The sequence below is a fragment of the Sorex fumeus genome, unplaced genomic scaffold, assembly GCF_029834395.1.
Source record: "Sorex fumeus unplaced genomic scaffold, SorFum_2.1 ptg000042l, whole genome shotgun sequence".
Classification (NCBI taxonomy): domain Eukaryota; kingdom Metazoa; phylum Chordata; class Mammalia; order Eulipotyphla; family Soricidae; genus Sorex; species Sorex fumeus.
This window is the reverse complement of record NW_026606099.1, coordinates 3,576,173-3,602,790: the sequence shown is the minus strand read 5'-3', so window position 1 is coordinate 3,602,790 and position 26,618 is coordinate 3,576,173. Positions and strand designations below refer to the sequence as shown.

The 26,618-nt window shown below is 44.9% G+C and overlaps 1 protein-coding gene across 1 annotated transcript; it reads right to left on the bottom strand.

Annotated features, from left to right (window-relative positions):
* Positions 1-452: 452 nt before the first annotated feature.
* Positions 453-26,043, bottom strand: ATP6V1E1 (ATPase H+ transporting V1 subunit E1). Its single transcript, XM_056120113.1, has 9 exons — positions 25,933-26,043; positions 18,643-18,708; positions 14,604-14,713; positions 13,291-13,357; positions 11,908-11,997; positions 10,394-10,462; positions 8,296-8,390; positions 3,234-3,321; positions 453-1,021 (listed from the first exon to the last, which is right to left on the bottom strand). The coding sequence occupies exons 1-9, from the start codon at positions 25,963-25,965 to the stop codon at positions 959-961; spliced, it is 681 nt and encodes a 226-aa protein (XP_055976088.1). The 5' UTR covers positions 25,966-26,043; the 3' UTR covers positions 453-958.
* Between the last annotated feature and the right edge of the window lie 575 nt (positions 26,044-26,618).

The window sequence follows — 26,618 nt, the reverse complement described above, 5'->3', positions numbered from 1 at the left end:
GATGCTTGGAACACATACTGGGAGCTATCAACCAGCACATGATACAGGGATAAAGAAATCTCTAGATTTCCGGCCTGAAGAGACAGTACAGCGGTAGGGCATCTACTTTGATTGACCCGGATTCAATCCCCAGCACCACATATGGTGTCCTCATCCCTGCCAGGAGTAAGCTCTGAGCAGTCCAGAAGACTAGATACTTCAGTAGAACCCACTCTCTTGGACCAGTGTAGTGTAGCTGGTAAGGTTCTTGGAGCCAACCTGGGTTTGATCCCCAGCATCCCACATGGTCACCCGAGCATACCAGGAATGACCCCTGAACACAGAGCCAGGAGTAAACCCTAAGCACAGTCGAGTATGGCCAATCCCCACCTTTACATCTCCCTCCCCCAATAATCACTCTCTCAAGACACAAATTTTCAGTACTTTGTATTGTATAATAGAATGACAATAAATTCCACATAAACCTTCTGTTTTAATAAATAAAGCATATTTGTGGCTTAGATTTTTAAATCACATTTAGACAGGAAAAGGTCTAGGCCCAAAAGTTAACAGTGAAGCTACTATACTCCATGCATTTTAAGCCTTTAAGGACAGAGAAAACCACAAACCTCGATCGCTAGACTGGAAAACAGGAAGCAGAGAAAGAGTAGACAAACTGGTGAGGTTCATGCAACCACCACCGAACCACCACCCGACCACCCCCTCCATGAGAGAGGGTCACTGAAAGCCATGTCGCTTCTTTAAATAAGCTAGTGGTAGTGTTCCTGATTAGAGTAAATGAAACTTCCTCCCACTGTTGACATTTCAGGCAAGAGTATGAGCAACAGAAGGGTAGCTACTGATAAATACAGAATATCAGAACAGGAAAGAAGAAGCTATCTATATAGCTTGGTTTTTTCAAACATCAGAAACTTCCATTATCTCTGAAGTAGGACAACAGAGAATGCCACCTCCCAGCTTAGTCCAAAAACTTCCTGTTGGCATTTGCACCGAACAAGGCTCCCCGTACCTCTGGCATCATCTGCAAAGAAATAAAATTCTTTAGTAAATAAGCTCTTTTTTTTGGGGGGGGTGGGGGGGGCGGGTGGGTAAGGCGGGGGCAGGCAGCATGCCCAGAAGATTTGTTGGGGACTCTATGCAGTTCTGTGATCAAACTGGAGTTAGCCGCGTGCAAGACAAGTGTCTTAACGCCTGCCTGTACTATCTCTCTAGCCCAGGAAGAATTCTCAGTTGGAGAACTTGAAGAGAACTATACTTGGGGGGCCAGAGCAATAGTACAGCGGGTAAGGCGGTTTGCCTTGACGTGGATAACCGGATCAATCCCCAGAATTCCATGTCCCCAGAGCACCTACAGGACTAATTCCTAAGTGCAGAGTCAGAGAGCCACAGCCCTGAGCATCACTGGGTGTGACCCAAGAAGCAAAAACAAAAACAAAAAACCCCCAAAACACCTCCCCCCCACACACAAAAAATCCAACCAACCAACCAACCAAACACACCAGAACTATACTTGGTAGCCATTGGTGGCCAGCTATTAACCCCTATAAGGCCAGCAAAGCTAAACACATATCGAGACTAGAAGGGGTTACTGTGCTTGCCTTGCATGTGGCTGGCCCCATCTGATCCCTGATACTGCATGGTCCTCTGAGAAATGCTGAAGCAACTGGGCAACTGTGTGTGTCCCAAACCTCCTGTCTAGCCCCATCTCCCTGCTCCTCCCCTGAAAAGTCCTAAAGTCATGCTCAAGGGCTTCTGCTGCACTGTGAGGCAGGAAGAAAGGGCCCTTACCAGAAGGGACTGGAGCACATGTGGGGCCCCTGGGTTCAAACCTCAGCATCACACCCCTATCTGCTCCGATCTGTAACACTGGGATTATCTCCTAAGCTCCATCAGGTGAGGAGCCCCTAAATTAATTTTGAAACTTAAAAAAAAAAACACTTTAAAAAATGGGGTGGGAGGGGCTGGAGCAATAGCACAGCGGGTAGGGCGTTTGCCTTGCACACAGCGAACCTGGGTTTGATTCCCAGCACCCCACATGGTCCCCCGAGCACCGTCAGGAGTGATTCCTGAGTGCGAAGCCAGGAGTAACCCCTGAGCATTGCCGGGTGTGACCCAAAAAAGAAAAAAAATGGAGTGGGAGCCATACACCATCAAGAATAATTCCAGAGGATAGCTGGATGTGGCTCAAAAAGCTGAAAGTGGGGTATGGGACAAGGAATGTGGCTCAGTGTTAGAACACAAGCCTTTCACTTTAGAAGTTCTGAGTTTGATGCCCAGTATTATGGACCCTTAAGAATGTTGGAAGTAGCCCCCGTTCACCCCAAGCAATTTTTAGAAGTATATTTCCTTTAGGACCAGAGAGATAGTACAGGAAGGTAGCATGCAGCTGACCCTGATTTGATCCCAGCACCACAATCCCCCAAGCACAGGAGTGACCCCTGAGCACAGAGTCAAGTATCAGCTCTGAACACCCAGATGTGGTCCAAACCCATCACGACCCCCCAAGTGTATTTAGTTGCCATAATTCTTTCTGGAGCTGGAGCTGGAGCGATAGCACAGCAGGTAGAGCGTTCGCCTTACAAGTGGCCAACATGGCCGACCCGAGTTCGATTCCTCCGCCCCTCTCGGAGAGCCCGGCAAGCTACCGAGAGTATTCGATATGCCAGACACAGTAACACCAAAGTCTCCAATGGAGACGTTACTGGGCCCGCTCGAGCAAATCAACGATCAACGGGAGGGTCTTTAATTTAAATTTTAAATAATTCTTTCTAGAGAAAGAATTCTGGTCAACATCTCAACCTGTAGGAAAATGCAAATATTAAAAAACAAAAACCAAACGAACCAAAACATAAGCATTAGAATGTGTATAAACCCAACTCCGGTCCTGATCCCAAATCCTCCCTTCATGTAACACTGTCACCTAAGTAAATGCCGCTAGGTAAGAAAATGTCCAAACTGGAAAGAACAAACCTCAAAAAACAATGAGTGGACACAATATGTTCTCTGTTTTTCTTTTTGGGCCACACCCAGTGATGCACAGGGGTTACTCCTGGCTCCGCACTCAGGAATTACTCTGGCAGTGCTCGGGGGACCATATGGGAAGCTGGGGATTGAACCTGGGTCAGCCGCGTGCAAGGCAAACACCCTAACTGCTGTGCTATGGGAGAGTGTCCAGCCCCTCTCTGTATAACTTGATAGTAGAACAGACTAATGAGAAGTATTCTCTTACTCACCTGCTGGGCTATGAGGTCCAGCCGACTTTCCAGAGTATTGGAAACCTTTATTTTACGATCCCCGTTATAGATCTCAACTCCACCAGCTCTACAATGAACACAACAAAAGGCAATTTTTATAGATTTGAAAAAGACAAAAACACATGGAACCTTTTATTTATTTATTTATTTATTGGTAGGAGTACTGCTATTTATTCAGCCACTGATTAGCTGATTGAATTGGGCATGAACTCACCTTAATTTATTTATTTATTTATTTTCTTTTTATATTTATTTATTGAATCACTCTGGGAAAAGTTACTAAGCTTTCAGGTTTAAGTCTCGGTCATACAATGATCAAACACCTTTCCCTTCACCAGTATTCATTTTTCACCACCAAGAACCCCAGTATACCCCCCCACCACCCCTCCAAAAGCCTGTGAGGCAGATGATTTCTACTTGACTCTTCTCTACATTGATTACATTCATTATTTTGACAAAAGATGCACCATTATTGTTTAAAATTTCCCCCCAAACAATCAGAATTGCTAAAAAGGCATTGTGAATATTTTGTTTTCTATAGCTGGGAAACTTTCTTTTAGTTCATTATGACAAAAGCAGTTTTAATGTATGGAGTATCTATAGAATGGATCAAGAGGCACAAGCTATAAACTTGAGATTCAGAAAACTTCTGAATAGTAAGGGGAGTACGGCATTAGCCTTGCGCATGATCAACTGTTGGTTTAATTCCTGGCACTACATATGGTCTCCTGAGCACTGCAAGGAGCCCTGAGTACCACTGGCTGTGACCCCCAAAACAAAAAAAAACTATAAAAACACTGAAGTATGCATGCTGATAATTACCACTCAGTGAATGATAACCTAATTTTGTTACAGTATCATCTAATTTAATCCTATCAGCCTGTCCCAACAAAATAAAAAGAGGAAGAAACATCAACTAAATGTGTCTTAAAGGTCGATCCTGCTAATAATCAGGCGGGACTCACTATGTGTCAAATAAAAGGAACCATCTGCAAGCTGATACTCAAAAAAGAGAAAGAGGGAAAGAGGTGAGGAAAGGAGAGGAGAGAGATGGGGGTGGGGGAGGCGGGGGGGGGGGTTGGAGGGGGCGGAGAGAGAGGGGGAGGAGTGAGGAAGAGAGAGAGAGAGAGGAGGGAAGGGGAGAGAGAGAGAGAGAAGAAAAGTGCCTGCTATAGAGACAGAGTGGGGTGGGGAGATGGAAGGAGGGAAATTGGGGACATGGGTAGTGGGACAGGTATTGGAACACTGTATGGCCGAAACCCAACCATGAACGACTTTGAAAAAGGTCTCGAGCTGGGGCCAGAGCAATAATACAGGGGGTAGGGTATCTGCATCTAGTAAGCCTGGGTCTGATGCTCAGCACTCCATATGGTCCCCCAATCCCTGCCAGGTTTGATTCCTGAATGGAGAACTAGGAGTAAGCCCTGAGCCCTGCTGGGTATGGCTAAAACAACAACAAAACAACCACAAAAACTGCAAAAAAAACCCTCAAAAACAAAAAGCTGAACTGACCTCCAGTCATTCTGGCAGCAAATGATTAGCAAATCTTGGGCTGAAGAGATAGTACAGTGGGTAAGGCACTTGCCTTGCACACAATCTGGGTCTGATCCCCAGAATCTCATATGGTCCCCCAAATACTGCCAGGAGAAATTCCTGAGTGCGAGCCAGAGCCAGGAGTAACACCCTGAGCATCACTTGGGTGTGACCCCTCCCGCCCCCCAACATGCACACACAAAAGAGAGAGACTAGCAAATCTTTTTTGTGGGGCTGCTGGGGATTGACCTCAGGTTCAGTCACATGCAAGATAAATGCCCTACCCACTGTACTAGCATTCTGGCCCAGCAAATCTTCATGTACTTATCCCTCATGATGTGAATGAGTATTCCTATGTTGCCATTCAGAAATATCAATACCCCAGACCACAAAGTAAATATGGTGTGTACACACATACATACACATACTTTATGGTAAAATAAATAAAAATGGTATATTTATTTTATTACTTTACTAGTCACTGAAATTCAAGTATCTGGCACCAAAGACACGAGGAAATGACAGAAAACTTCCCATACTTCCAACCTTATGTTTCACATTCCACTTGATTTCTACAACAATGATCACCACACAGAGAGGCTATGGATGTGCAAGCCTGAGCCAGCCCAGGCACTGGGATACATCTATGAATGCTGTGAGGGGACGCTGCCAACCTAACTTAGGATGAGAAAATCAAAGTGCAGTGAGATTTAAAGTCACGACCCAAACCAAGTCTAGCGCTTTCAGTAAGTTCAAATGTCCCAAGGACGCTGCTCTCTGAAGGTCAATGGGGTGCCAAGGAAACCTCACAATGTGCGAGAAAATTACAGGAGTTCCCAGTGCCCTTCTCAATGGCACAAGTTTAGCAGGAAGCTGAGGAAACCTCTCACATGCTGTCACGGTCAGCAGAGGTACCACTGGTACGATAATTCTCTATCTAATGAAACTGGGCGGCTGACTTGGGTTTTTCTAATAGGAAGGCCAGTGGATTATTTAGTGAGGAAAAAGATAATCAAGGGAGTGCTCTGATGCTGAAATTATACATGACCCTTATCTTTGATAATGACAGAGATAGAATTTATCTTCCTCCACATCTGACAGAGACCAGGAACCACTCTGACATTTGGATATGGAAATAGGGCTACCTCTTGTGGGATGAAAGAGTGGACAAAAGCAGGTTTGTAAGAACGGAAGACACTCCAGGACACTGAAGCTGAAAGCACCTTCAAGGATGCAACACCAGTGATCAAGCAAGTGGAAACAAACATAAACAAATGGGACTATATCAAATTAAGAAGCTTCTGAACTTTAAAAGAGACAGTGACCAGAATGGGCACTGGTGGAGGGATGGGTACTTGAACACTGTTTGACTGAAACGTAATCACGAAAATATGTAAGTCTGTAACTGTATCTCATGATGATTCACTTAAATAAAAAAAAAGTTATCCTATAATATAACTAAGATGGGCTATAAAAACTGGAAAGAAAGAAAGAAAGAAAGAAAGAAAGAAAGAAAGAAAGAAAGGTAGGTGGCCAGAATACAGAGAGAGCCCACAGAATGGAAAAGAATATTTACCCAATACCCATATGGGCTGGAGCGATAGCACAGCGGGTAGGGCGTTCGCCTTACAAGCGGCCAACATGGCCGACCCGAGTTCGATTCCTCTGCCCCTCTCGGAGAGCCCGGCAAGCTACCGAGAGTATTCGATATGCCAGACACAGTAACAACAAAGTCTCCAATGGAGACGTTACTGGGCCCGCTCGAGCAAATCGACGATCAACGGGAGGGCCTTTACCTTTACCTTTACCCATATGATAAGGGATTAATATACAGAATATACAGGACACTAGTAAAACTGTACAAGGAAAAAACTTCAACCCCATCAAAAAATGGGGAGACGAAATGAACAGAAGCTTCCTCAAAAAAGAAATACAAATGGCTAAAAGGCACATGAAAAAATGTGCCACTTCGCTAATCATCAGGGAGATGCAAATCAAAACAACAAATCAAAACAACAACTAGGGGCTGGAGCAATAGCACAGCGGGTAGGGCGTTTGCCTTACACGCAGCCAACATGGCCGATCCAGGTTCAATTCCCAGCATCCCATATGGTCCCCCGAGCACCGCCAGGAGTAATTCCTGAGTGCATGAGCCAGGAGTAACCCCTGAGCATCACTGGGTGTGGCCCAAAAAGGGAAAAAAAAAAAAACAACTAACTACAGAGACTGGCACACATCCAAAAGAACAAAAGCAACCAGTGCTGGCATAGATGTGGGGAAAAAGGGACACTCTTTCGCTGCTTGGTGGAAATGCCAACTGCTCCAGCCTTTCTGGAAAACAATATGGATATTCCTTCAAAATCTAGAAATTGAGGGACTGGACCGATAGCACAGCAGATAGGGCATTTGCCTTGCACGTGGCTGACCCGGGTTCGATTCCCAGCATCCCACATGGTCCCCCAAGCACCACCAGGAGTAATTTCTCAGTGCAGAGCCAGGAATAACCCTGAGCATCGCTTGGGTGTGACCCAAACAAAGCATAAATAAATAAACAACCAAACCCAAAAATCTAGAAATTGAGCTTCCATATGACCCCGCAACACCACTCTTGGGAATATATCCCGAGGGTGAAAAAAAGCACAGTAGAAATGACATCTACACCTATATGTTACAGCACTGTTCACAATAGCCAGAACCTGGAAACAACCTGAGTGCCCGAGAACAGACGACTGGTTAAAGAAACTTTGGTACATCTACACAATGCAATACTATGCAGCTGTTAGGAGAGACTAAGTCATGAGATTTGCTTCTAAGTGAATGGACATGAAAAGTATCATGAAATGAGTCAGAAAGAGAGGGACAGACATAGAAGGACTGCACTCATTTGTGGAATATAAAATAACATAATATGAGATGGACACCTTGGACAGCAGACACAAGGGTCAGGAACACTGCCCCATAGTTGGAAGCCCGCCTCATGAGCTGGGGGAGAAGCAGCTGGGATAAAGAAGGGATCACTAAGTCAATGATGGTTGGAGGAATCGTTCGGGATGGGAGATGTGTGCTGAAAGTAGATAAAGGACCAAACATGATAACCTCTCGGTATCTGTATTGTAAACCATAATGCCCCAAAGTAGAGAAAGAGTATGGGGGAAATTGTCTGCCATGGTGGAGGCAGGGGGAGGATGGAAAGCGGGGGGATACTGGGGAGATTGGTGGTGGGGAATGTGCACTGGTGGAGGGATTGATCATTGTATGACTGAAACTCAAACATGAAAGTTTTGTAACTGTATCTCACGGTGATTCAGTGATACAAAATTTAAAAATTTTTAAAAAAATAAAAAAATAAGACATGCAGAGAATGCAAAAGCTGCAAGTAGAAGAGAGCCGTACCTCTGTCTCTATGGCTAAAAGTGCCATTGAGAAAAATCCGATTTTCAAAGATCCAGATTAAAGGCAATTCGAGCTCTCAGACAAAAATGTTAAGAACACGAGCAAGAACACTTACATTTCCTCAGGCAGGTAGGCCTCCTGATCAATCTGAACATCCACATCTTTTTTGGTGGCTATTTTGTACATAGGGATTGCTTTCTGCACAGCAGCCTGGAGAAATAGAAAACAATGACAAGCAGAAACTAGAGAAAGGCTTGATTTTTCAATGAGCAACAAACTATACAAGCGAGAATATACTCCTATTTATTTCAAATAGATCATAGATAATAGGTATTGTAACAAAAATAGCTATATTATTGGCAGGAATGTAAAATGATGCAGCCACTGTTGTAAATGTTAAATGGGACAGCAGTTCTTCAAACCATTCAACACAGGGGCTGCAGAGCTGGCTGGAGCACCCAATTCCCAGCATTTCAAGGTCCCTGAGCACCACTGGGTTTGGCCTCAAAACAAAATAGTGTGAGGGGAGAGATAGGAGATAACGTGCTTGCCTTACATGCAGCCAGACCCAGTTCAATCCCTAGTATCACACCATGGTCCACCAAACTGCTAGGACTAGCCCCCGAGCACAGAGCCAGAAGTGGTCCCTGGACATTGCCAGGTGTGACTACCTCCCATAAAAAAGAAATGGAACACGAGCAAGAATACTCACATTTCCTCAGGCAGGTAGGCCTCCTGATCAATCTGAACATCAACATCTTTCTTGGTGGCTATTTTGTACATAGGGATTGCTTTTTGCACAGCAAAAAAAATCCCCCATCCCCCAAAAAAAACATTTTTTTTTTAAAAAGCAAGAGGGGGGTGGGGGAGAAGAGACTGTGGTAGAGGGATCTTGTAAACTATGGTACCACAAAACAAGACAAATTAACCCAAAAATAATGCAGAGGAGAAAATGGAAACTAGACTTTTGGCAGTGATCAGAATACAGTATATGTAAATGCTGAATTAAAATGCTGTGCATATAAAGCTAATATGATATTTAAATCAGTGCTACTTTAATAAATAATCATAATAAAAAGTGAAGCACAGAATTATAGGGCTACTAGCATTCTTATATGGTAACATTGTATCCCCCAAACAAATAAATATTTGTATTCTTGTAAGCTAATGTTACCTTGATAAATTAGTAATAAATATGTACTTTTAAAAAAAGAGTGGATATACCCAGAAGTGGTCAGAAATTATTTTTGGCTGCGTTCACGACTGATTCCTGTTGATGCTTGAGAGACCATATGCGTTGCCTGGGATTCAAGCCACGGCAGACTGCATGCAAGGCTTTGGGGCTGGAACAATTCTATAGTGGGTAGGGTGCTTGCTTTGTACCAATTCAGGTCCAATCCCTGGCACAATATGGTCCCCCTAGCCCAGCCAGGGGTAAAGCCCTGAGTACTGTTCAGTGGGGTCCCCAAAACAAAACATTAAAAAATAAAAAAGCGTCTTACCTGTTGTACTCTCTCCAGCCACAATAAATGAACATTGACTATCTACAATTGTTAGCACTCATTCAATCGTCATGGTTAAGCTGTTATCTGCTGGAGAATTCATCCTAACATTTCGATTGGGCTTTGGGTTTTGTTTCCTGAGTTTTGGCCACACCAAGCTGTGCTCAGGGGCTTCTCACAGCAGTGACAAACAGGGGATATTCCTGGCTCTGTGGTGGGGTCATATACAGACCGGGAAGCCTTCTTTACTCTAAGCTCTTTTACTCTTTCTTCCTAGTCCTTTTGAACTATCTCCCCGGCCTAACATTTCTTTTCTCTTTCTTTCTTTTTCTTCTTTTTCTTTTTTTTTTTTCTTTTGGTGTTTGGGCCATACAAGGCGATATTCAGGAGTTACTCCTGAACATTCAAGAACTGTTCCTGGCAGTCCTTGGGGGACCATACAGGATGCAAGGGATCAAACCCAGATTGGCCATGTGTACGGCAAGCACTATACCTGCTGTACTCTCACTCTAGCCCCAGATTTCTATTGGGTATTTTTTTGCGTGTTAATTCGGGAGCCACGCCCAGAAGTGCTCAGGGGACCATAGGGATACCGGGGAACAAACCTGGGGTTGGGTGCATGCATGGTAAGCACCTTACCCGCTGTACTATCTCTACAGCATCAACGTTTCCAATGTTGAAAAAGAAAGATTACTTCTATAAGCTCTTTACCTTTACCAGAGGGAAATCCTGTTTTCTGCAACGTACAATCATTCGGGGCTCTAACAACTGGTATAAACCCTGTAAAACACAATTAGAAGCAATCAGTATTAAACAGAATAGCCTTTGCTTGAAAATAAAGCTACAGCAAAATGTTTTCATTTATCTAGTTTGGGGAAATGTCTCTTTGTGTGTTGAAGTGATAGGACAATGGGTAAGACACATGCCTCGCACATGGCCAGTCCGGTTCGATCCCTGACATCCCATACGATCCCTCAAATTCCATCCGAGTGCAGAGCCAGGAGTAAGCTCTGAGCACCACCAGTGTGGCAAAAACAAAACAAGTCTCCTTATTTCCCTCAAACACAGCATACATAGTACAAGAACATAGAACCATGACAGTACTGCAGGCAGGGTGCCTTCCTTACACATGGCCAACAGAGATTCAATCCCCAGCATCTCATATGATTCCCCAAACACTGCCAAGAGTGATTCCTGAGCCCAGAGCCAGGAGTGATCCCTGAATATCACCAAAAACAAAAACAAAACAAACAAAACCAAAATCTTTTCATAAAACACTGTCCTCCCATTGTTCATCGATTTGCTCGAGCGGGCCCAGTAACATCTCCATTGTGAGACTTCTTGTTACTGTGTTTGGCATATTGAATACTCTCAGTAGCTTGTCAGGCTCTCCAAGAGGGGCGGAGGAATCGAACCTGGCTTGGCCAGGCTGGCTGCATGCAAGGCAAACGCCCTACTGCTGAAACACTCTTGTAGAAGAACTCAATTTACATGGCTGTCTTTCTTGGTGCTTAAAAATATCTTCAAATTTTGGGAGGTTCTAGGTCTACACCAGCAGTTCTCAGGAATTACTCCAGGTTCTGTGCTCCAGGCCTACTCCCGGCAGTGCTCAGAAGACCAGACGTGGTGCCTGTGATCAAATCAGGATCAGCTGCATGCAAGACCTTAACAGTTGTACTATCTCTCTGACGTCTCACAGGAACAAAGCTTAAAGACAAATATAAGGACCTAATGCCAAAAATCAGTAACAATGGTGGGTCTCATTCTTCTGACCCTGAAAGAGCCTCGAATGTGGCACTTTCTAAAATCTCAGGGCTAGGATAAAGGAGACGTTACTGGTGCCTGCTCAAGGAAATCGATGAACAACAGGATGAAATTGATACAGTGATAAGGACCTAATAGCTAATCTTCAATCAAAATGTACATAGTATTTGTCTGGATGCCAATATCTAAAACAACTATCTTAGGGGTCTGATCAAATTAGGAGGGCTGAAAGCTGGAGGTTCCAAGGAAATATGGACCCTGGATGTAAAACCTAGATCAAAGAGTGGGAAACCTGGATGATCTGAGGAATCATTTATTACTATTCCCCCAGGCAGTCCACATTTCTCTATGGGACAAGGAAAATACCAAGATGATAACAGCCAAGATTAGAAAATGGGGAAAATAAAGCTCATGTATCTTTCACTTTTCTAAGAACAGGTAGATCTGACTGCTAAAGGTACCTGGAGGACCAGTCCATCCAGCAGCACTTGGTACTTGTTTGTATCTTTTACCACCTTGCTGAGTCTTTGTTTTGCTTCAGCCAGTAAGTCCTACAAAAAAGAAAGAAAAATGTTACCTGTACATCTGGATAGTCAGCCGGGAAGTCACCCGGTCCTAGCACATGCCTGATCATGGCACATTCTATTGCTGTTTTCAATCAAGACACACTCTAATTTAAACCTGTTGCTTATTTTATTCAAAAATAGTTTGAACCACAGTGAGCTACAAAGTCACGAGGTTGTCCATGATTGAATTTTAGCTGCATAATGTTCCAGCACCACAATATCCACTCCCTCCACCAATGTCTCCAATTTCCCACGGTCTCCAGCGTGCCTCTGTGGCACTTTTTTTTTTCCTTTAGGCATTGTGGTTTGCAGTATAGTAACTGAAAGGGTATCATGAGTATCATTTTATCTCCTTTCTGCAACAAAACCAGTTGCTTCCATGCTAAGGATTCTAGGAAGCACAAGGCATCATCACAGTCCCAGGGCGCATCAGTTCAGAAACCTCTAATTTCTGTTACAGCTGTGTGACTGACAAGGGAAAGATCGACGTGATTTGATAAAAATCTACTATGCAACATGATCCTTTTTTGGGTTTTCTTTTGTCTGCCTTTGGGGGCCACTTCTGGTGATACTTAGGGCTTACTTCTGGCTCTGCTCTCAGGGATCACTTCTGGACAAGATGCTCCCTTTGTTTAAGTCACAAGAACACCAGCATGACCCCAAAATGAAAGAAAAAAAAATTGAGTGCTGGAGAGAGACTACAGCAGATAGATCACTTGCCTTACACACAGCTCCTCTGGACTCGATCCCTGTCATCCCATATGATCCCCTGAGCACCACCAGGAGTAATTCCTGAGGGCAGAGCCAGGAGTAACCCCTAAGCACCACCGGGTATGGCCCCCAACCCAACTCTGCACCCTCCCTTCTAATTTCCGTGGTCCCTATCACCTTTAGATCTAAGGGAGTCTTATATTCTGTCAATCAGAGAGTCTCCAAAGGTAGACATGGGTTGCATTTTTTTTTTGAGGGGGATTTTGGGCCACACTAGGGGGGGACAATTCCTGCTTAGTGCTTGGGGGTCACTTAGTAGTGGTGCTTGGGGACCAGGTGATGCCGGGAATTAAACCTCCAGGCCTCCTGCATGCAAACTATGAGCTTTAGGCCTTCGCGCTCTCTCTCCAATCCCTCATTTTTATATTTATTATAACATCTAAATCGTAATTTGCTAATCAAATGTTTTCTCCCTGAAAAAGCTAATCAACCCCTTAGTAAGTTAAACTGAATTCTCAATATGTAAATAAAGAAACATAAATTTTACAACTAGTAGGAATTACTCACTGTAATGAGGTCATCTCTTGCTCTGAGGACTTTGAGTCTTGCTTGATTCATCAAATTGGACATCTGGCTAAAAACGGTATCAAAAATAGTATTAGAATACATAAAAACCAAAAACTTAGAGAAAGAATACAACTGTAATGAACGAATATACAGTTTCTTGTTATGTATAAAAAGTTTTCTGGGGCTGGAGCGATAGCACAGCAGGTAGGGCGTTTGCCTTGCACGCAGCCAACATGGCCGACCCAGGTTCGATTCCCAGCATCCCATATGGTCCCCCGAGCACCGCCAGGAGTAATTCCTGAGTGCATGAGCCAGGAGTAACCCCTGAGCATCGCCGGGTGTGACCCAAAAAGCAAAAAAAAAAAAAGTTTTCTTCCTGGGGCTGGAGCGATAGCACAGCGGTTAGGGTGTCTGCCTTGCACGCGGCCGACCAGGGTACGATCATCCCATCATCCATCTGGTTCCCCAAGCACCGCCAGAAGTAACCCCTGAGTGCATGAGCCAGGAGTAACCCCTGTGCATCGATTGCCAGGTGTGACGCAAAAGCAAAAAAAAAAAAAAAGTTTTCTTCCTAATGACCAAAAGAAACCCATTGATATAACCCACTGGTTTCACTGTCTTTTTTTTCAAAGGGTGCCTGTCAAGTAGCAAGTACTTTCCTATCAGTTACTCTAATTTAATCTTCCGGTAACCCTGTGAGATTTCCATTTGAGTTGGGGAAGACCCTAGCCCAAGAGGCTGACAGAAAACCCGGATTCCATCCCCAGCACTGGAAAAAAAAAAATGAAAGAAAAGAAGTTGGAGTTGTGGGGGCTGGAGCAAGAGCACAGCGGGTAGGGCATCTGCCTTGCACATGGCCGACCCGGGTTCGATTCCCAGCATCCCATATTGTCCACCAGGAGTAATTCCTGAGTGCAGAGCCAGGAGTAGCCCCTGTGCATCGCCGGGTGTGACCCAAAAAGCAAAAAAAAAAAAAAAAAAAAGTTGGAGTTGGTTCATACCAGTCTGACTTCAATACATGCTCTGCTCTTGTCCCATAACATTTTTGTGTGTGACTACTAGAAGAGTCCACATCTGCACATCTACGGGAATCAAGCGGTGCAAAGGATCAAGCCTAAGGCTTCTGCTTCAAGGCATATACTCCAGCCCTTTGGCCACCTCTGACTTTTTTTTGGAGGGCAGAGGAGGGATGGAACTACACATAGGGATGCTCAGGGGCTACTCCTGACAAGGCAAGCACCCTAAGGCTTGCACTGTCTCCCTGGCCTCTCTAAACCTTTCTTAGATTAATTCTACAGCCAAAATCAACTTACATTTTCTTCTGCTGTTCAATCTGCTTTTCTTTCTTCTCATAGTATTCCATAATTTTTAGTCTTTGGGTCTGCACCAGACGGCCTTTCTCAATGTTGAACTCTTCTTCTGCCTACAGGGAATTAGTTAATATTGATTCATTATACCAGATCTTAATAATCAGTTTTATTTCAAGCAGCTGGTGATTTGAAATACTTGTGAGCTCCTTTTTCTATATATAAAGATATCTATTATGACTCAGTTTTTCTTGGGGGGGGGGGAATTTTTGAGCCACATGTGACAACATGCAGGGGCTATTTCTGGCTCTGTGCTCAGGAATGCCCCGGCAATGATCAGGACACTATATAAGGCATTTGGATCCAATCAGGGCTCTGCCACAGTGGCTAAAATCAAGCAAACTCTGAGAGCCACTGGGTGTGGCATGTGTGTCCTGCCATGGACACACACAGACACGAAAACACACACTCACACTCACACTCACCAATTGGTTAAGTGGGGACCCAAAGACAGCTCTGTGGTACTGCACCTGCTTTGCAAGCATGAAGCCTTAAGTTCAATTCCTGACATGGTCCATGTGCCTGAATGAGATTCCTATTTGGGAACCATGAAGCTTGTGCTTGAGACCAAAACAAAGTGCAGGTCTCAAGCACACTGCAAACAAGTGCGAAGTGTGTGTGAGCACAACTAAGGCGTGACAACTTTCGGTTATCACAGCATCAAAAAGGAAAAGGAAGAGGGAGAGGAAAATTTTAAATAAGGATTATATAATCTGTCTCGGAAATGGAATAAATACAATAAATCTAACAGTCCTTTAAATATTCTAGCTTAGGGGCTGGAGATGTAGTACAGCAGGCAAGGTTTCTGCCTTGCCCATAGCCGATGTGGGTTTGATTCCTGGCACCCCACAAAATCTCCCAAGCACCTGAGTGCAGAGTCAGGAGTAAGCCCTGAGCTTCACTGGGTGTGGCCCCCCAAAAAAGAAATCATAACTTGTAAGTTACGGAACTGGAGAGCTAGCTCAAAACCCTTAAAGCACCATAAGGACCAACCCCAAGCACCTACATGGTGTGGTAACCCCCACAAAACAAATACATTATATGTATAAGTTGTCAGCTTTATTTTGCAAATTATTAGCTTGTTTACTTTGGGGTTACCCACCCCCTCGCAGTACTCAGGAGATCACGAGGTTCTGGAGATGAAACACAAGACTCCAAACACAAAGCTAGCCCTTTCTTTGAGCCGTCCATACACAGTGGTGCTGAGGGGCTATTCCCAGCACTGTGCTTGAGGGTCACTCAGGTAGTGTTCAGGGAACCATGTGATATCAAGGTCTGCATGTGATATCAAGGTCTGCCAAGTGCAAGGGCATGTATCCCTCTCTAGCCCTCTTACCTTTTTTTTTTTGCCCTCTTACTATCCTAAATAATTAAATCTTTATTGAGATAACACTAGCTTTGTAACAATATATGTTTAAGGTAATCCACAGAGCCAGAAAGCCAGGAGTAAGCCCAACCACTGCCCAGTATGGCCCACAAACAAGCAAACAAAACACACACACACACACAAATCCAAACCCAGGTCGGTTGTACACAAGGCCGCTGGGGCTCCAGTTTCAATGAAGCTTTTTTTTTTTTTTAATTTTGCTTTTTGGGTCACACCCAGCTATGCTCAGGGATACTCCTGGCTCTGCACTCAGGAATTACTCCTGGGGACCATATGGGATGCCAAGGATTGAACCCGGGTTGGCCACGTGCAAGGCAAACGCCCTACCCACTGTACTATCGCTCCGGCCCCTCAATGAAACTATTTTAAAAATTTACTTTTAATAATAGTGTATTGAGGACTGAATACTGAGAGAGAATACTGGCTAAGGAACTTGCCCTGCACATGGCCAACCTCAGTTTAATTCTCAGCATGCCACATAGCTCCCCAAATCCCACTAGGAGTGATCCCTGAGTGCAGAGCCAGGTGTAAGCACAGAGCACTACAGGGTATGGTCAAAAAACAAACCAAAACAAAAACAGTGTATCAGATTCCTGTGATTTTTCAAGCAGTAATAAATTATGATTTTTGAATAGTTTAAGCTGACAATTTACATGTCTAATAACTTGGGTATCTGACCTTTCATATTCTAAATAATAATAAATGCCTAACCGCTATTTCTATGCCTATCATAAGAAGTAAGTACAATAGAAGGTGCTGGACAAATTATAAGGCTACTTAATTTTTCACTTTTTTTCTTGAGTCTCACCAGCAGTGCTCTGGAGCTTAGTGCGGAGGATCACTCTTGGTGATGTTTGGGAGAACACGGGGTGCTAGGAGCCTGGTCTAACACATACAAGGCTCCAGCCCCAAATTAAGACAATTTAAAACAGAAAGTATTTCCCAGCTGAAATAATTCTATATTTGTTGCAGGGAGAAATAAAGAACTAGTACATATAAGAAACTGCAGTCCTTGGGGGCCAGAGTGATAGCACAGCGGGTAGGGCATTTGCCTTGCATGCGGCCGACCCGGGTTCAATCCCCGGCATCCCATATGGTCCCCCGAGCACCGCCAGGAGTAATTCCTGAGTGCAAAGCCAGGAGTAACCCCTGAGAATTGCTGGTTGCGACCCAAAAAGCAAAAAAAAAAAGAAAGAAACTGAAGTGCTCATGTAGTCATCAACATAATATTAAGCAATACCAACTATCATATATTAGAAGCAGACAAAACAATCTTTATGAGATGTTCAAAGCTTCAGGGAGTTTTAGTTCTAGAATACCTAGGCACAAAAGTTTCAGGCTATAGTGGCAACATGCAGTGACAATCAAACTGGACAAATGAGCATATATAATTTTTTTTTTGTTTGTTTTCTGGGTCACACCTGGCGATGCACAGGGCTTACTCCTGGCTCTGCACTCAGGAGTTACTCCTGGCGGTACTCAGGGGACCATATGGGATACTGGGAATCAAACCTGGGTCGGCTGCATGCAAGGCAAACACCCTGCCCGCTGTGCTATTTCTCCAGCCCCGCATATATTAATTTTAAAAAAGCAAAATAACACAAAATTCCACCATTAATCAACCATTAATCATAGTCACCAATGCAAAATGTGTGGATTTTCTATTTGCTACTATAAAATTTTAGGGTACTTATTGGTAATCAGAATATTTAGGGCCAGAGAGCTAGTACAGCAATGAAGGCTTGTACACAACAGACCCAGATTAGATCCCTGCATCCGATAGGGCCCCCTGAGCACCACCAGGGGTGAGGCCTCAGTACAGAGCCAGGAGTAACCCCTGAACATCAGTGGCTGTGGCCAAAAAAACCCAAAAACCAAAAAACCAACCCAGAAAGTTCAGAAAGAATCTGGAGAGATAGTATAATAGTATAAGGGCCTTGGATCCTGCCAAACCAGTTTTAACCCCCAGCTATGCAGATGGTCCCTGAGCACCACTAAGGTCCCAAAACCAAAAACCAAAACATGACTAAAGAAAAAGAATGTTTAGAAAGCAAATTTTATTTTTAGTATGAATAGTTCCATGCATTGCACTAAAAGATTTTCCTAAGTACTAGTAAAGATTTTCCTAACTGGGGCTGGACCCAGATTTGATCCTCAGCATGCCAAGAGAAAGCCTGGGTGAGTCCCAAACATACACACACACAAAAACCCTTTTATTAAAAGAAACTAATTTATTACTTAACAAAATACAAAAATTGGAGATACAGTATAAGTAGTACAACACTTGCATGTCAAATCCTGGGTACCACATATGGTCCCCTAAGCACAGAGATAAGAATCACACCTAATAACTAAATACTATATGAAAATCTGATAATGTTTTGGGTTTTTTTTTTTACTTTTTGGGTCACACCCGGCGATGCACAGGAGTTACCCCTGGCTCATGCACTCAGGGATTACTCCTGGCGATGCTCAGGGGACCATAGGGGATGCTGGGAATCAAACCTGGGTTGGCCGCATGCAAAGCAAAGGCCCTACTCACTATGCTATCACTCCAGACCCCTGATAATGTCTTAAGCCCAGAAAATGTAATCTCACCTTTGCATCAATTTCTTCTGCTTTCTCATTGGCTTCTTGTTCAATGAAAGCCATCATATGCTTTATCTGTAAGAAAAAAAGAAAAGAGTTTCTCATTTTTTAATATAACAAAAGATATTAATATATTTATCTTTTGGAATCATTTAAATCAATCTTTTTTTTCATAATTTTATTTATTTATTTTTCCTCTTATATTTATTGAATCACCGTGGGAAAAGTTACTAAGCTTTGAGGTTTAAGTCTCAGTCATACAATAATCAAATACCTCTCCCTTCACCAGTACTCATTTTTCACCACCAAAAACCCCAATATACCCGCCTCCCTCCCCTCCCATCTGTGAGGCAGATGAAATCAATCTTTTTTTCTTCCTTTTTGGGTCACACCCGGCAATGCACAAGAGTTACGCCTGGCTCTGCACTCAGGAATTACTCCTGGCGGTGCTCAGGGGACCATATGGGATGCTGGGAATTGAACCCGGGTTGGCTGCGTGCAAGGCAAACGCCCTACCTGCTGTGTTACCGCTCCAGTCCCTCAATCAATCTTTTATTGACTGTATATTATGGGCCACATACTGTCTGAAAGAATAAATGAGATCATTTCTATTCTCAGAATTTTCTAGTTAATGGGACCAGTAACACAGGGCCAGTAATAGGACTTGGGCTATCATTAACAGTATTGTAGGGGCTGGAGCAATAGCACATACCCAAAGGCCAAATGTTGCCCCACTCCAACATCTGAATCTTACAGAACTGGGAGAATAGTATAATAGTTCATAATATACTGAGAATAGAAATGATCTCATTTATTCTTTCAGACAGTATGTGGCCCATAATATACAGTCAATAAAAGACTGATTTAGGGACTGGGGCGATAGCACAGCGGTAGGGCATTTGCCTTGCACGCAGCCAACCCGGGTTCAATTCCCAGCATCCCATATGGTCCCTATACTCCAGTATAGCTAGTGTGAGGCCACAAAACAAAACAGGGGCCCGAGGGATAGTTCAGGGATAAGGGCTTTGCTTTGCAGGCAGCCAAATAGAAATGCTCCTATGCGCCTCATAGGCATTGCATTGCTGGGATGATTTCTGAGTGCAGAGACAGGAGAAAACCCTGAGCATAACCAGGTGTGGCTCAAAAACCAAACAAACAAACAAACAACAACAAAAAAACCCACCAAAAAACCAGACAAACAAAATAGTTATGATGGTAAAAGTTAATAAAAATTCAACCTTGGCTCAGCCTTTAACAACATGTTAGTAATTTCTTATAGAAGGGCTTAATGGCCCCTGGGTCAACTACAACCATCTTCTCACTCTTTCCTCTAAGGATACTATTTTGTTACATTTTCAGCAGTTTTTCAATCAAACAATACAAAATATATTTTGGTTCTGCTTTGGGGCAGGGATTGTTATTTTGGATGGAAACATCCAAAATATGGTGGTGGGAAGGTATAATGGTGGTGCGATTGGTGTTTGAATATTAAATGCAATCAAATATTGTGAACTACTTTATAAAGTAAAAAAAAAATTTTAAAAAATTCAACCTTGGGTTCTGGAGAGATATCTCAAAAGCCTTGGGCCATATGCCTCGTATAAGGAATCCCCAGATTTGATTCCCACTACTTGCACCCATGCCCTGGTGGTCCCCAGTACTGTGAGCTAAAGTACAACATTGTGCTTAGGGGCACCATGGTGCTGCCAGGTACGTGGCTTAGTGGTAGAAAGAATGTTTTACATGTGTAAGGCCATGGGTTTAATTCCCAGCACAAGGGAAAAAATATATCTATATCTTAGACACTACCTTACTCTTTAGGAGCCAAAACATTTCACGCAAATCAGAGCCTACTTGATTTCTCAAAGGGTGAGCACATGCTTTGCATGGGGAATACTGGGTGCAATCTTTGGCACGTCATGGTCCCCTAAGCACCACTGAGAATGACCCCCAAGTGCTGTGTGTGCGCGCATGTACAAGTGTATTCGCCAAAAGAATGGTAGCATCACCTCAAGCTCAATTTGAAGCTTCACCTAATTCAGGCTGAAGTTCCTGGCTCTGCACTCAGGAATTACTCCTGGCGGTGCTCAAGGGACCATAAGGGATGCTGGAAATCGAACCCGGGTCGGCCGCATGCAAGGCAAACGCCCTACCCGCTGTGCTATTGCTCCAACCCGACTTATTTTCTTTTGGGGGGTGAGGGGGCACAGCACACTTGGCAGTGCTCAGGGGACCAGATGGGGTCCCAGGGATTGAACTGAGCTTGGCTGTGCAAGGCAAAAAGCCTTACCCAATGTACTGTCGCTCCAGCCCCCAAATTTTGCCATTCTTTTTTGTTCAGTTTTGAAGCAACACCGGGGGCATTCCGGAGTCATGGTTCTGCACTCAGGGAGCCATTGTGTGAGGTTTCACTCCCACTTCTGGTGGGGTCTGGGAACCATATGGAATGCAGGAGATGGAACCTGGATGAATGAGCAAGGCAAATGCCTTGCCCTCTAGACTATCTCTCAGGCCTCCGGGCTGGAATTTTAAAAGGAGTTTATCCCTAAACTAAATACAGTAACCAAAACAGGTATTTATAAATGCTACAGAACTTCTGGCCTTCACTGGAAAACCCTGACTCAAACCTGCATTACCTACTTTATCACTAACTAGACCTTTTGCTACCAGATTTGACTAGATGATACAGCCTGGAGCAAAAAGCACTAATTTTAACTCAGGTCAGAACTCTATTTGCTATCAACACAACTGTTCTCTATAAGAGATTCCTTAAGGACAGTCAATCCCTTAAGGACACATAACTCCACCCCTAAGGCAGAAAACTCTGACCTTTAAAAAGATTTTCTTCCTAATAACTCAGTAATTAAGTTTTTAGAGTCAGATTCCTCTCCAAATCTGATATATAGTGAATTAAGTCACTATATATCTAGGACTGGGGAGATGGATCAAAGGGCTGGAGTGAATTCTTTGCACTAGGGTCTCCCCAGCACTGCCAAAAGTGCATCCCATCGTCGTGCCTGAGAACAGTCCTACTGGTCACACACCCCTCAAAACCAAAAATATATGCAAATATTTTAATAAATTGGGGAAGGAATCAGGGAATAAAGGCTTCATTAAACACCTACTATGGGGCTGGAGCAATAGCACAGCGGGTAGGGCGTTTGCCTTACACGCGGCCGACCCGGGTTCGATTCCCAGCATCCCATATGGTCCCCGAGCACCGTCAGGAGTGATTCCTGAGCGCATGAACCAGGAGTAACCCCTGTGCATCTCTAGGTGTGACCCAAAAAACCAAACCAAACCAAAACAAAACACAAAAACACCTACTATGAGTTGAGAGAGAGTACGGGTGTTAGGTGCCTGCCTACCACACAGCCAAGACCTGGCACCACATATGGTCCCCAAGCAAGGCCAGGAGTAACCCTGAGCACTGCCGTATGTGGCCCCCAGGCCCCCAAAATAAACACCTATAGCCATTATCCTAGATACTGCTAAGAATAGTTAATAAAACACAATGTTCTACAAATATATACTCCTGGCTCTATACACAGGGATCACTCCTATCAGTGCTCAGGAGACCACTTATTGAACCCAGATCAGCTACATGAAAAGCTAGTGCTTACCTGCTTTAAATATCTCTTCAGTCCCAGAAATATATTTTTTAGAAATTCATTGTTCTGGGGCCAGAGAGATAATGGCTCAACGAGCTAAGAACATACACTGTGTACAGGAGGTCCAGGGTTGGATGCTTGGTCCCTAGAGTACTACCAGGTGACCCATGAGCACCACACTGGGAGAGACACCTCTACTTCCCCAGCACCACCAGTTGTGCATGCGATCGACCTGGTTTCAATCCTCGACATCCCATATGGTCCCTGAGAACCGCCAGAAGTGATTCCTGAGTGCAGAGCCTTGAGTAACCCCTGGGCATCTCCAGATGTGACCCAAAAAGAAAAAAAAAAATCACTATTGTTTTATAAGAATAGTTTAAGACTGATTTTGTTTTGTGGTACCTGGGATCAAATACAGGGCCTCCCACATATAAGTCATGTATTCTACCACTGAGCAACCTTCCCAGCCTAGAATAAATCTTTTGTTTTGGTTTGGTTTTGGGTCACACCAGGCAGCGCTCAGGACTTACTTGTGGCTCTGTGCTCAGGGCTCCGTCTGAGATGCGGAGGATAGAACCTGGGTCAGCTGCATATAAGGCAAGCGTCAATACTGCGAGAGTTCTTAAACTGCTCTGTGGATGCTATTTTTGTTATCCTACTTCCCTTTCGTGATCAGTCCAAGAACTCCACTCATCTTGGGTTAAAAATAAAACAAAAGGTCTCTTCTCATGAAAATGGAACTATCCAAGGAAAAAACATCTGATTACTCATCTAAGAAAACTAACAAGCTGTTGAGTGTGCTTTAGTCAGAGAATTTTCCTAGAACTTAGAAGCAAACTGGGACTGGAGCAATAGTACAGCAGGCAGGCACTTGCCTTGCAAGCAGCCAACCGGGTTCAATCCCCAACATCCCATATAGTCCCCCATGGGGAGGAGTGATTCCTGAGGGCAGAGCTAGGAGTAACCCGAAAGCATCACCAAGTGTTGTGGCCCCAAAACAAACAAACAAACAACAAAACAAAAAACCCAAGTACACTTAGTTCTCTAAACCAGTGTTTCTCAACCTTTCCCCAACAGTTCTCCTTCTGACCTTGTTTTTTCCAGTAATCCTCATCCTACTGTATGCCCCCTTAATCTTGTGCTGTGCCTCCCTCGTTTACATGATTTTCTCCTGGGGCCCCTTTAGACTATCCTGGGGACCCATTCGGAGCCACAAAACCCCTGCTCTAAATCATGTAGAGATTTAAGTTTCAGCTGAAGCTTCCTTCTCTGAGAAACCTGCTCATGTTAGACTACTAAATGCAAACTTCCAGTGTAGGAATATCTGCAGGACAAATGGAAATTTTTCAAGTCCAGGTTTCTGCTGGGAAAATTTTACGTAACATTTCTAAAGACAACAAAGAGAAGATAGGGCAGATTAAAAGCGACCAAACAAATTAGTATCCCAGGGCCAGATAAAAGTGTGCAGAGGGTAAGGAGTTTGGCATGTAGCTGACCCCAGTTTGCGGTGGGAGTGTCGTACCGCAGGTAGGACCTTCCACGCCTCATATGCAGAAGACCTAGGTTCCATACCTGGCACCCCAAAGCCCTGCCAGGAGTGCTTCCTAAGTGAAGAGCCCGAAGAAGGCAAACAAACAAAAAGAGACCCCAGTTTAATCATGGGCACAGCTGGTAGTGGCCCAAACTACCTCCCCCGGAAAAAAGATCCCCCAAAAAACCCTAGTTTCCCATATATATGCAAAATTGATCCTGGATCATGAGTGTCATAGCAATTTTTTCCATGAACCTTGACTCCTCTACTTTGTACCAAGTACTGTTAGGAATTGAGGTTTATAAATATTATTGTGTTTTGGTTTTTTTTTTTTGCTTTTTTGGGTCACACCCGGCGATGCACAGAGGTTACTCCTGGCTCATGCACTCAGGTATTACTCCTGGTGGTGCTTGGGGGACCATACGGAATGCTGGAAATCGAACCGGGGTTGGCCGCGTGCAAGGCAAACGCCCTACCCGCTGTGCTATTGCTCCAGCCCCCAATACTGTTTTTTAAAGGAGCGCATCTGCTAAATATTTATCTCCAGTGCTCTACTTGGGGGTACACCCTCACATCTACAGCATTTCACCCTGGGCTTGTTCATGTCCACCCTTTGGGCACAAATTTGCTTTACTTTTGACCTCACTGTTTCCCTCTGGAGAATTTCACATTCTCCTTAGAATTAGTATCCTTCTTGTTCTATCGCCTTAGAATTAAAACTGGGGTTCGGTCCCCAACCCCAGTGTCTCACAAGGTTCCCCGGGCACCGCCAGGAGTAATTCCGAGTGCAGTCAGGACTAATCACCCCTGGCACCCCCCAAAATAATTAGTATCTTCTCACAATGAGCATATTTACTTAATAAATGAAGAATGTTAACTAACCTAGAGACTAGGAGGAGAGCAGCCATTTGAATTCAGAGGCTGCTCCTGCCATAATTAACATCCTCAAATGCTTGAATAACTGCAAAAGAACACAGTGGCAGCACTCTCACCTTACCATTCTTTCAGATAGTAAAACCTCAGGATCACCTTAACGGGGCCGAGCATTTGCTTTGCAGGCAGCCCACCCGGGTTGGAGCCCCCCGCATCCCATTTGGTGGCCCAAGCCTGCTAGGAGTGATTTCCTGAGTGCAGAACCAGAAGATAGGGCCGGCCAATTTTGCATGCAGCTAACCCGGTTCAATCCCGGGGCATCTCATAGGGTCCCAGAGCACGGCCAGGAGTGATTCCTGAGCGCAGAGCCTGAAGTAACCCCTGAGCATCACCGGGTGTGACCCAAAAGGAAAAAAAAAAAGAACTAGAAAATATTCCTGCGCATCACTGGGTGTGGCCCTCAACCGAAACAAACCTCAGGCGTAAAAATCAAGTGAAGAGCAATTCACATTTCAAACGCGTTGTTTTCTTTTCTTTCGCCCGGGGTGGGGGGGTGTCTGCTGGCTAGGGGCACATCCTGAGACTTGCCTGTGGTCCTGGCAACCAGGCGGGCCCAAGTCACGGTGTTAGGAAGCCCCTGAGGTGCCAGGAATCGAAGTGCAGGCCCGCCGTGCAAGGCATGAGCCGGACCCAAATGCAGATCTTCTTGGATCCTTCTTGTTTTCTGCGTGCTGGGAATCGAATCCAAGGCCTCACACAACAGAGGCAAGTGCTCCAGAGTGGAGGGACATTCCTGACAAACCTGTTTTCAGCTCTCGGGTCCACCACGCACAGCAAGTATAGCACTGCACTGCACTGCACTGGCCTCCCGTTGTTCACCGATTTGCTCGAGGGGGCCCCAGTAACATCTCCATTGTGAGACCTGTTGTTACTGTGTTTGGCAGATCGAATACGCCCCGGGGAACTTGCCAGGCTTTGCCCTGCGGGCGAGATACTCTCGGTGGCACAGCAAGTATTCTGGGGACACAGGGGCGGTCACGATTGGAATCAGGACATTCAAGGGGACGGCACGCCACCAGCTAGAAACGCGCAGGATCCGAGCAGCAACGCCCGGAGCTCAGCGAGTGTCCCTTCTGCACAGCTCCTCAGGACCCAGGGTTTGAGGAACTGGACGCTGCGAGTCGCCTCTGGGCCGCCCAAGGCCTCGCTCCCCCCGCGCAGGGCTCCAGCGCCCCACCCAGGAGGGGCACCGCGGCTCTCAAAGACCCCATCCCGGCCCCTCACCTGCTTTTGCACGTCAGCATCGCTGAGGGCCATAGCGAAAGGGACGGTAGGCGAGCGGGCAACCGGCTCGAGTCACGGCCTAAGCAACGGGCAGCAGTGAGAAGGAAAAACGAGACGCAGGGCTCAGCTTCCTCAGCTTTATAACCCCGCTTCCGGTTCCTGACAGGTGATCGCGCAACCCCGCCCCGTGAGTCTTCTCAGCCAATGGGAAGACAGATACTCGCCCCAGTCGCCCGGAAGTTCCGCCCTTTCCCCGCCCCCTCTGGGGGAGGGCGCCTGCATGGGCCGGCCTCCCTTAGTTCTGCGCCTGCGTGCCTTTGCTTATTTACGTTGCGGGCGCGTGACTTCTGGCTTCTTTGTAGGAATAGGCACTTTCTTTTCTGTTCTTGTAATTCTGTCTTAAGTTCTGCTATAAAGCAAAGAGCTACATAGACCAAATTGCATTCTCGTAGTTTTTTAACTGAATTTTGTTGATGTATATATCATCGTTGATATGTACAGTTATAAAATTATTCATGATTGGGTTTCAGACATACAATGTTCTAACACCCGACCCTTTACCAATATACGTTCCCCACGACTGGTGTCCCCAGTTTTCTGATCTTCACCTCCCACCCCTCCACATCCCCGCCCCAGCCAATCTCTATGGCATATTCCTGTCTCTGTCTCTCTGTCTCTCTCCCCTC

Coding starts and splice junctions, on each gene's coding strand:
- ATP6V1E1 (XM_056120113.1), bottom strand. CDS start 25,965: ATGGCCCTCAGCGATGCTGACGTGCAAAAGCAG. Junction 8,391..10,393: donor AGGATTTCCCTCTGGTAAAG/GTAAAGAGCTTA, acceptor CTATTTCTCCAG/GCTGCTGTGCAGAAAGCAAT. Junction 1,022..3,233: donor TGGACCTCATAGCCCAGCAG/GTGAGTAAGAGA, acceptor ATTTCTTTGCAG/ATGATGCCAGAGGTACGGGG.